We start from the raw sequence: 12,148 nt of genomic DNA, 5'->3' as shown, positions 1-12,148 counted from the left end.
GACAAGCTATTAGGAGCTAGGAAGGTATCACTCCATGCTCGTCATGTTCTTATTTCTTACCCAGGCACCCACTGTTGGTCATGGTCAGTGACAATTCCGGGCTGCACCTACCTTGGGCTGATCACACATAACCACTCCCATGTTAGTGTGGATGTTCTGTGAGAGCCACGGCTACCCATTTCTTCATCCTATTCTATTGTGTTCTTAGTGAAATAGATGAGGTTCTGAAACTAACTAGGGGACAAAGTGTTTTGCTCAAGTTTTGCTTGTGATAGGTATTTATTTGGGGATTCTCTACCTTGTTCATTTTAATAACCAAACTACAAGGAGGCTGACAAAATCTTCATGATAGTCACTCATAAACCTGTTTAGAATACCTATATTCTGTCCCTTGTGGAGCAGGTAATGATTAGTCCTTTTCAATTTTATGATGGCAATGTTAGACTGACAGCAAGAAGAAATAACAACATAGATGTTAATTCTGTGCAGGAAAGACTGATCATGAGAAGCAAAAATGACCAGGAGAAAGAGACAGTCTCTACTCAGGGCTGTTAAATGTCACTGTCGAAGTTTTTAATCATAAAATTCACTTTACTCATGGACTTTCATTGTGCTAAGTCTAAGCTATATAGCTAACGAGCCTCGGTTCCTTCTTTAAGAGACCAGGTGGACTATCACCTAATTGAAAAACACTTGTATGAAGAGGAGGCTTAGGATATTTCACCACATAGTTTGTTTCAGGAGGAGGGAAGGCGGGGGGGGGGGGGGGGAACAGACAGACAGGCAGCACCCTGGTAAAGCTTGTCCCAATAGAATATTACAACAGAACATTTAGTAACATGGGAGATTTCTATTCTCATTACAACAGCAATAAGAAAACCAGAACAGAACTCCCTCCTCCCCACAGTCTTCGATAAAGAATCACTTAGTCTCTTTTAAAGGAAACTAAAATGGACAATTGCCATAACATTAATCTAAAACTTTAGACTACTTAGAGCAACGAACTTGATTTGACACATACCAAAGATTCTGCAAAACTTGGGGGAAAGACATGCAACATAACTCTCCCTGCAGATGACAAGCTTTAGTTTAAATGAGGCATTTTAACACACTGACAATAATCACTTAAAGCTAAAAGGTAATTTTGCAGTTCCTGGCAATAATCTGACAGTTTAAGACAATTTGTCTCATTCTATAATTCTGCACTTACCCCTTGTTCATCCAGCTTCATAAGCTGTTCTGTGACTTTCGGAGTGTTGAAGGCCAGCCTTAGGCAATGTATATTCAGTTCAGGAACCACATACTCCAGCACTTCTTTTAGGGGTAGTCCCCTGGCTGTGCAATGCTTTGCAGTTGAAGGGATAGCATCTTCCAGCACAGAGCCTCTTAGTGTCATCAGCTAAGCATACAAAACAAAAATAGCTTATATATTGAATTATGCCCTGAGAAAAGGTTGATTAGCAATAGCAATAGAGCAAAATGTACTATTTTTCCAATTCTCAATAGAGATTGAGGACACTAAATAACTTATGTTGCATGAAACAGACACTGATACACAAAATGTCACTCACTGATAGCTAAGAGTAGTCAGAATATTTCAAATGATTCAACAGATTTAAGTTTTACAAGAAACTAATAACTGGAAAAGATTAGTAGTACCATTTCTAGCAAAGCATTTCAAATTGTAAAAGTACGTTTCTAAGGTCTACCCACTGTCACGTATAAAAGTGGAGGATGTAATTTCCCTCCTCTTTGCTGGCTTCTAGCTAATAAAGCTTGAGAAACTTACAGAAGCTGTAACTAAAACAACCTTCACAATTTCCTCTGTATTGGATGTTATGGAATAACTCACTCACTGATACACTTAGTTGTATTCTGTGTAATATAAACATGTGGCATAACTTTGTCAGGAGATTCTGCTGAAAAGCACACAAACCTCACACATACCATCTGGTTTTCCCTGCTGACTTCTAGTGTCTTTTACTATCATTCCTGAACTGCTTACCTCACTGGTTCTGAATATGATCCGGTAGTTGTATTGAGGTCCATTTTCTTTGATTTCCTCTGGCTTCTCTCTTCTTATACTCACAGCTACTGGACCCAGGTTCTCATCTGCCCCAAAATAGTTCCAGTGTTCTTGCATAATACAAAAAAAAAAACCAACAAAAAAAGAACACACAAATAAAAGTCCATCTTACTTCTTACACTTCAACTATATTTCATGCTTAGCTGTTATATTGGAAATTAACTGCCAGCTCCACTAGAGTCAGTAAGAGCATGTCTTCAGGAATTCATTATCATGCTTCAGTTCTCTAATGAGCCCCATTTACACAGGAAGGCTGAAATTCAACATTGCATCTCTGCTTAAAGAGGCCTAAAACAGGATACACCACTTACATTGGCTCTTACATCGAAATCTGTTTCATTCACATTGAGCTAAATAAGTACAACCCCCCTTAAAGATAAAAACAAAGAAGCCAAATGCACCGAAGTGGGAAACTCGCCACTCCTTGTTAAAATGGGAGTGGCAAACAATTGTACTTAGCAAAGGATGCAACTTACTTATTTTTGCATGGAAAAAGCAAAGAACAGTCAAACAAGTTACTCCATTATAAAAGGGGAAAAACTGATGAAGCTGAAAAAGAAGTTAAAGACTTGTTCATCGTAAAAAAAAAAAAGGCAGCAAAGCACAGTACCATAGAAAAATAGAACAAAGCACAAGAAACAAAGTGACTAGCATAAATATTTAACAGTAACATGTCAAACAACCCTAAGAGTAAATTTAAAGTGCTAAGAGATGAGTCTAAAACTAGCCTAGTTGGGAAGGTGGCAGAAAGGAGACTACAGGGCTGGAGACATTGCTCACTAGCTGAACAGTAGATTATTTAAGATACATTTTTATATTTGTTTAACTATGCCCACGTAAAGCTTGGCTTTACATGAAAAAATATTAGAAAAGTGCGTTTACAAAAATTAAAGCTCAACAATTTAAGGGATTAGTGTTGAAGGCTCTTCTATTGAGCCTTCTGAGTGTTACAGACTATCTCGACTGATGACAGAGGTATATCACCATAAATGCAGCAACATACAAATAAAGCTGCACATATCTTAAGTGACAACAACTGAATTTAAGCATACAATACCTGAAAGAAAAATTTAAGAGAAACTGTCAAAAAATGGAAGTCAAGCATTGTACAAGAAAAATAAGTCCTATGTCATCACTTTCCATACGCTGCATATCTGAATGAATTTAAACATGCACAAAAATAGAAAGTCAGAACTATCTGAAAATTCAACAATTCAAAGAAGAAATGTGAAATTCAGTGGAATGAAAAAAAAAGATGTAACTGCCCTGAAAGGAAACGTAACCATACTGCCTGATCTACTATATACAGATTACTTGTTATTCTTAGAACAACCAGAACTTACCAAGAACTTTAAAAACAGTCTAATATGAGCCATTCTGCTATAGAGATAAAATGTAAAATATTTTAATGTCATCACCAAGAACTGCATCTTTAAAAATACCAAAAAAATAGCTACTGAAATACACTCCATCCAAAGTGAATGGCCGTAATTTTTCCAATGAGAAATCGCTTGTGGCATTAAAAATTTGAGTGCCTCATTTTTTATCCAATTTCTTTTTAAAATTATACTTACTGCTTCTTGCTATACTTTCCTCCAACACACTATATGTTTTTCAAGTAGGTGCTCTCTCCTTATGAACTTACTTCTCCCTAGAATTACACCTTTGTCTTCACACAGCTGTCCACCCCTTTAAGCCCTTGGGGGCTCTATTTTATTCCTGAGTATCTGGTATTTTATTACCCTTTTCTCAATGTCTTCCATTTAAGATTTCAGAGCATGCACGACATAAAAGAAACATGCTCACAGCATTAAAAAGCTTGCTTTCCACCAAATTCCTCTGCAAGTCGTCAAAAGCCAATACTCTGCACAGAGGTAATTAAGATTCAAAATTCTTTTAATATCTTGTGGAATAATATTGGCTTAAGTTTTGGGTGACTGAATTAGTCATGAGTGGGGAAATTATGAATAAATTAGACCATCCACATAAGCCTAATTAAATCTTTATACTACTCCACTGATATGAGCCCTGTGAACACGACAGAGATCTTCCACTGTTTAAAAACCCAAACCATCTTATTAGCACCCTAGCATTTCTTCTTCCCCCACTAAGTAACTTGCTTGTTTCAAGATGTTTATAGCTCACTGGTTTATGGCAAAGATGCTCAATGCAGAAGCTGCACAGTCATTCAGAATGTGAGACCAATTTTCTATCAGCATATTATGCAGCTTCCAAAACCTGAGCTAGCTTGGCCATCTCCACACTAAACTACTTAGTGACTTAAAAACATTGATGTACCTTTGTTTATACAATAGAAAATTTTAAAGAAAAAAGATGTGTTGGTAGTACATACTAGAAGGGTCCAAAAATTACATTAGTTTTCTGTACTGACAACTGCACAGATGATAAAATTCGTGCATCTTGTAACCAGTCTAGCCTGCAATTCAGATAGTTTTCTCAGGAGAAATTATTCTACATCTTGAAAATACATTTAGGAAGGCTGGTAAGAGGAATGTTTGAAGCTGCATTAACACACATGTACAATTCTGTATCATTTGATTAAGCTTTTTATCTAGCTCCTATTTATTTGGAAAAATGCACAGTGTGGAATTGTACACTTCTCTGCTAACAGGAAATGTCTTTTATCCTCTTTCCCTTCACTTTACACTGGGCAGTTGTCTGTCTTGCTCTCTTAGGCATCTCCTCAGTCCTCTCTTCTATTCACACTGTCCTTACCTCCATTCACATTTACTACATTCATTCAGTCTTCACCTTTGTCTTTATTCTTTCTCCTCCTCTACCCCGCGTCTGTATTCATTCTGCAAGCTACAGTATATATCCCCGCATCTGACTACTTTTCCCTGTGGTACAGGGTTTCGTGCACCTCCACCTGATTTTCCACTACATCCTGAATTTCCTTGCATCCAACCATTTTCTCTTTCTTGTAGCAGGAAAAGCAGTACTAGAATTTAAGTGCACACAGCTCAATATCCAATGTAAAGGTAATTAATAAGGAGATTTATTGTCAAAACAAGGGTTACTTCACAACTATAATTCAAGAATTTTATGCCAAACATGAATAGCATAGAAGACAGCTTTTTCCTCCACCCCACACAGAATCTCACTGAAAGCAACACTTCTCAAGCTTGACATTATTTCATTTAAACTACTGTTGAAATATTATTTAACTAAGAGACATTCAGGAAACAACTAGCAACAGTCATAAATTAATTTATAAATCCATGCCAAAAAGAAGTAATTAATTGCTTGTACCTGGTCATCAGAACAGATTATACATACTTTTTAAAATAGTTAAATATTTATCATATAATTCAAAAGACACTTCCAGTGAAAGAACCTAAGTGTAAATATCTGTGAGTTCCCTTGCAAAGGAAATCCAGGTAAGTGCACTTGATAAGAGTTTTTTTGTGCTTTTATCATATTTACCTTTGAATATCATGTTCAACTGATGTATTTTCTGTAATCAGACTAGAAGTAAAAATCCCAAACATTTTGCTTCAGAATGAAACTCTGCATCAAGCATTTTCCTCTAATCCTACCGCAGCATTTATGGCACTGGAAAACTCTGCCCAGTAGTTCTCCGGGAACAAGAGAGCAGCATTTTTAGAGCTCAGTCCTAACGTCTTCAGACTGTTGCTCATGACCAGACTGTTAACTGTAAATTTTCTGTAAGTCTAGCCACATACTTGAAAGGTACTGATTTGGGGATAGAATATGCAGAAATTTAAAGCATTAGAGCAAAGGGGTTTTTTACTGGCTGCCAACAGTTAAAGGAAAGCTGACCAACAGCTCACTCATTATAAAGCCAGCTCAGGAAACTATTTACTTCTCAGTCAAGTCTTTCATTTTAAGCCAGTAACTCAAATTTGTCCTAAATGGTAGCGATGTTAGCAACTACTGCCTGAGGATGACCAAAGCGAAACAGATGCTCTCGGTTCTTTCCATGAGAACCTTAATTCCCAGACACAACTGGGGGGACACAGAGAGAATTAGACTGCTCCTCCAGAGGGATATGGTCTCTTTTCTAAGCAGCACTTAGACAAGCTGATGGAAGAATTTTTTTTCCATCGCCGTGGTTTTATTATTGTTAATAAATAAGTCTTTAATATCAAGCACTATAGATAGGCTAATAAGCATGGTTCTCCTTGAAAAATACTTTATTGCTAATAATTAATCCATTCCCTAAATGTACAAACATTTGTAAGACTTCATCCAGAATATATACGCAAAGCTTTTACCCATGTATGGGAAAGAAATTCAAGTCTCGATGATAAGTTATGGCCCTATATTCAGAATTTCTAAGTAGAAAACAGAAAACATTATGATAGTATGTAAATCTGTTGTTTGCTTGTCTTAAATACTGTGCCCTGATCTCAACTGGAAAAGGTTCAGAGAAGGGCAACAAAACATGACTGAGGCTTATGAAATAACACATAGCAAAGAAAGGTGAGAAAACCAAACTTTTTCACCTAGCAGTGAGACTGTTTAATCTGATGACCCTAGTTTTCATTCTGGAAGCCGGTAGACAAAGCAGTAAAAATTGGCTCTTTATGACCAAGCTGTATTCAAGCTGCCGAACTCCTTGCTGCAGGAGTACTGTGAAGGCTGAAAGTTTATTCAGGGTAACAGACAACTGGATAAATGCCTGAAAGGTAAGTCCAAAGACTACTAAACACAAATGATACTATCACCAGGTTATGAAGTCCATTATCCAGGCATGTCCAGAGGCTGGCAAAGCACACCCGGAAACTAACGCTATGCTTTTGCCCTGTTCTTACTCTTCCTTCAGTATGTGTTGCTGGCCTTTACCAGAAGATAGGACTAGAAGTTTTGGATTGACCTAAGACGACTCTCCCTTTCTCTGGCAACTGTAATTTTATGTCCAGAAGCCGTGAGTTCGAGGGTTTTGCTGCCTTTTTTTTTTTTTTTCTTAAAATGAACTGAAGCATTGCAGTCCATAGTACAAAATGAATTGTGGGGGGTAGAAAGTTATGTAAGAAAGAACCTCACTTTCTCACACAAAAAGACATCTTCTCTTACATTTCAGTAAGAAGGCCTGAACAACTTGTTCCTCCTTTCTGTCAAAAAATATACTTTTTATCAAAACTGAAGTTCATCAGATGTCTTAACATGTATTTTCTTAGAAGAATAGTTGCAAGGTTTTATACTCATCACAATCATAGGACAAACAAAAATGTTAGAATGCTCTACAAGGAAAAAAATAGTCCAGAAAGTAGCCCCAGAACAATTCACAGGCAGCTTCTTGAAATCTTCCCTTCCCCCTCCCAGCCCTTACATTTGGTGCCACTGTGTAGGAAAAAAAAAAGTCCAACCTGTTTTCCTTCTGATTAATTCTAAAAGCACCATGTTTAGAAAGAAAATCTTTTATTTCAATAACGACCATTTTTTTTAAAATTTTGCCCATGTTGTGGTTTAACCGCAGCCAGCAACTAAGCACCACGCAGCCACTTGCTCACACACTGCCCCCCACAGTGGGATGGGGGAGAGGATCAGAAAAAAAAAAAGTAAAACTTGTGGGTTGACATAAGGATGGTTTAACAAATAAAGTAAAATAAAATATAACAACAACATCACTAATAATAAAATATAATAATTTTAATGAAAAGTAAGGTAACAAAGAGAAAGATAAATAAAACCCAAGACAGACAGGTGATGCCCAATGCAATTGCTCACCACCCGCTGACCGATACCCGAGCAGCAATCTGCCCCTCCTGGCCAACTCCCCCAGTTTATATACTGAGCATGATGGTCTATGGTATGGAATTTCCTTTTAGCTAGTTCGGGTCAGCTGTCCTGGCCATGCTCCCTCCCAGCTTCTTGTGCACCTGCACACTGGCAGAGCATGGGAAACTGAAAAATCCTTAACTTAGGATAAGCGCTACTTAGCAACAACTAAAACATCAGTGTGTTATCAAAGTTATTCTCACACTAAATCCAAAACACAGCACTGTACCAGCTACTAGGAAGAAAATTAACTCTATCCCAGCCAAAACCAGGACAGCCCAGTACCAGCATCTTTGAAATATTTTTATTGTTATTAATGATCTCATTTGTGTATTTCAGCCAGTATTCTGATTTTGCTCCAGATTACAAAGTTGCCCTTGGACACAACCAAGCAGCAAGAGCTGAAAGCACATATACATTATGGCACAAGCGAGAAAGCACACCAATACTGAACTGAAGCCAGCCTTACTCTGTCCAGCTACTTACTAGATCTATACGAACTGCAAACCCCTCCAATAAAGACGCATCTTAAAAGATGGGACTCTGTCAGACTAAGAAACAGAGCTGCCAGAAGAGACCTTGTTATCTTAACTCAAACGGTCAGAAACTGTCCTTTCAGGCATTGAAGTTAGGAGAAGGGAAATATCATACAAAACCCCATGACTGCCATGTAAAATGAACAACTTCCTTTAATAAATTTTTCCCATGTACAGTTATCCTTTTTTTTTTCAAAGCTTAATCTTATTTCAAGGTCAAATTTGTGCAACCCTCACAAATTTTTCTTCTGCTGGCTTCGCTCTCCCCCCTGTTTTTTTAAGCACTAGCATTAGCACATACCTCAGTGCTTATAAATGTCTAGACTAAGATTTCTAATTACAAGTCCCCCTATCAAACAGACCTTTAAATAGTCACCTTGCAAATACATCTTTTGCAATATAAGAGTAGCATTTGGCTCCTGTAAGCATAAACATCTCCATGAGTTAGTTGTGTATAAGGCTTCTGTAGAGAATTGAGTGAAATAAGACTGCAACTTGTATCATCCTGCAAGGTTCCTTTCTCTCCACTCAGTACAAAGGAAGTCTGAACAATTAGCTCAGATATAAAGTAGAGGAGCCAAATCCAACCTTGGGAACTACAGCTATAAGGTTCTTTTCCCAATATCTGTACTATTTTTCTAACCTCCTCTAAGCTGTCTCCACCAGTATTCTCACATTTAGAACTCTGGACACCAGGCCAGAATATTATTTATCAATAGTTTTACCACTGCTCTGTAAAGGGTCAAATAATATGTTGATTTCACCTTAGTATTTCTTTCACATACAAATGCTCATCCATTTGCGTTCATCGATGAACTTACACAAGAGTCATCCATAAATGTCACATGCAAATATTTTACACTAACTAGATTAGGATATTTTAATTAATTTGGACCATGTTAGTAATATTCCAGCTCACTGATACCTCCCCTGTACACTGCTAAAAATTGAGATGCATCTATCATCCAAGTAACAATACCTGTAAAGAATGAGCTATTACTTCCATATAATTAAAGATTTCAGTCAAGTCACCATCAGCATCTCACCAAATTACCTTTGAGAAATTAAAATGGACTTTATCAATGCAGTGGCTTTCACTCTTTTTCTTTTTTATATGACATAAAAGATTAACAGTGTGTGGGTTTTTTTTGTGACAAGACTTACTTTTCATTAAATCATGCTGACTAGCATCATTAATGATTTTTAACTGGCAGTTCTTTGTTGATAGTTACCTGCTTTGTTATTTCAAGTTGGCATGAAAACAAACTAAAGGATTACAATTCTCTGGGTCATCACTTTATTTTTTACAAGCTCTAGGATTATGTCAGTAGTTCTCAAATTCTGTGAAATTTTCCTGGTTTCAGACCTTTAAAGTTATCGTTGCTGAATCAGAATTGTTTGCTTCATGCTTTCAAGACTATAAAATTACCCAAGGCCTGCTGACTCGACTAGCTGATCCTGCTGAAACTGTCTTTTGTCACTGTCTATTCCATTCATAACATAATAAAGATCAAACCTCTTTAAACAAGGAAGTTTCTGCATCATTACTTGCTTCATGGTATAAAAACTTCCAGTTACAACTGACTTCCTTGATTTTTTTTCCTGCTGCTTTAAGTTTTGTCACTATCCCATCACATTCAGATCAGTCTAAAGTTTGCTTGGGGAAAGACAATACACTGGGTGGTCAACAAAATGTGTTTGGTACTTGTAAAAAGTGGTGTTTGGGCATATCTGATGAGGCTTCTGAAGTATATCTCTTTTCAGACAAAAAAAATCTATGGTAGGAACAATGCCCCCGGCTTGTGCCTGCTGGACTGAACATGAGCACAGTGAATTTAAAATCCAGTTTTAGGGCTTAAGGGAAAAAAAAAATAAAAAAAAAATCACAGATGCTTCTTTCCCTCCAAACCCACTCCATACATATACTGACACTTTTATATCTGGTTACCCCTCACCAATACCCTTAGGACTAGGTTGTGTTGATTTTATCTAATTAATCTTAATTACAACTAGAAAGAAGTGGAGATATAATGGTGACTGGCATTGCAGTAGCATGAGGGTGAGGGTTTCCCTTAAGGATAAGCCAAACTAATAAACTGCTGTTGCCTAATGGCTGAAATCCCACTCACACCTCCTTCCTCTTCTGCTGTTCACTCTCATTGTTTACCCGGCACTAGGCTTTAGCACTTCTCTGACTGCAAGGAAAGCTGATTTGACTCACTAAAACTGGAGAGAAATAACCCAGCAACAAAAAGCAAATTTATTGTGATGGCAAGATTTCTGCTTCGTTAGTGAACTAAACTGGCTTATCAAGTTTTCAGAAAACAAAGAGTACTAGTACAAAGAAGGGGGAGAAATAAAGCCTTCCCCTTTTAGTGCTGAAATGCTGTTAAATCAGGTCAGCTGTAACACAAAACTGCACCCTTAGTTGCTGATTGCAAAACTCACCTGAGTGATAAGGAATCAAATTGTTCTGGAGGGAGACAGAAAGGAAGGTAATAGCAGGCAAGGGTCTCTAATCTCAGGCTCTCCCCTCCAAACATGCCTCATCCTATATTGCGCGTCTGTCCTACTGTTCTCAGAAAACCAATATTTTTCCTCACTCCTTTCTCTCCAAAGGATGTGGATCGCCACTCTCAAAAACCATGCAGCAAAGGCTCTCTCTCAGCCCCAGAAAGACTGCAGAAAAAGGAGACTATGGCAAGCGTGACAAGAGCCACCCAACCAAGGGACAATGCAGGGAAAAAGAGGCAAGAGATGGACCTATTTCGAGGCAAGGGAAAAATGGGAGATGAGCTGTAACATACAGTTAATGAGTTGAAGTTTTTTTGAACTGACCATCCACTTATTTTAACCAGGCATTACTGTTGCTTTAATCTGCAGGAAATGAGCTCTTTCGAGCTGCTTTCACTGAAGAGATGAAACCCAATCCTGCCTGATCACTGGTAGCTAAGGAACAAGCATTGGTCATTAGACCAGTTCTATCCATCAGAATGTACCATAGCAAGGCACACAATCCTGCAGAGAGAACTCTTTTAAACTTTAAAGGACCTTGGTCTGCACTCCTTTTTGATCATTTTCAGAATCAGGAAGAAAAGACAGTGAGATCTGCATCTCATGGTGCCAGCATCATTTTGGTGAGGGGGGTATCTGGGTAATGTTTGAGTTTTGCTTGTTTCTATAGGTCAAAAGCATTGATGGAAATTACAGTCCTTGGTTTAAAGAGCCATGTGATACAGAATTGTACTCTGTTTTTTCAGACAGGTTGTTGTCACTGCAACCCATATGTATGTGTATATCTAGTTATGTATGTACAGTGATAGTTTCCTTCTGCAAAATCTGACAAATAAGAATTTTCTTTCTAGAGTGATGGCTATAATGAAAATAGTGAGTAAAATTTTAATTTTTATTTATATGGTATCATTGACTTAAAATAAACAGACCCCCCCATTTTGAAATGGATAATTAAGATATTAAAATGTCCAAAGATTATTGTAAATGCTAACTTTCCAAGCTGCACATTCCATTAAATCCTCAGTACATCAAGTCTTGACTTGGAAGGAAGAAAGTTCTCATATTTTAGGATTTTACTTTCCTTTTTAATCTTTCAAGTGCCAACCCCTGCCCACTCCCATGGATACCAAAGCTGTGTTTCAAGACATTTATAATTCATAGCCATTTCTAACTGTTATGTGTATCAGTACTAAAAATCATCAACTTTTTTACTCCAGCACTGTGAAGGACTCTATTAGACATAGCA

The 12,148-nt window shown here is 37.5% G+C and overlaps 1 protein-coding gene across 15 annotated transcripts in view; it reads right to left on the bottom strand.

Annotated features, from left to right (window-relative positions):
• The window catches only part of SIPA1L1 (signal induced proliferation associated 1 like 1), a 233,218-nt gene that overhangs the window by 72,832 nt on the left and 148,238 nt on the right, over window positions 1-12,148 (bottom strand). For all 15 annotated transcript variants that reach the window (XM_069784285.1, XM_069784270.1, XM_069784276.1 and 12 more), the window contains 2 exons: window positions 2,006-2,136; window positions 1,211-1,399 (listed from right to left, as the gene is read on the bottom strand). In XM_069784285.1, coding sequence (XP_069640386.1) covers window positions 1,211-1,399; window positions 2,006-2,136 — 320 coding nt within the window. The remainder of the gene's footprint in view (window positions 1-1,210; window positions 1,400-2,005; window positions 2,137-12,148) is intronic.

The sequence above is a fragment of the Haliaeetus albicilla genome, chromosome 5 (genome assembly GCF_947461875.1).
Source record: "Haliaeetus albicilla chromosome 5, bHalAlb1.1, whole genome shotgun sequence".
Taxonomy (NCBI): domain Eukaryota; kingdom Metazoa; phylum Chordata; class Aves; order Accipitriformes; family Accipitridae; genus Haliaeetus; species Haliaeetus albicilla.
The sequence above is the reverse complement of the archived record's forward strand: the minus strand, read 5'-3'. Positions and strand labels throughout refer to the sequence as shown.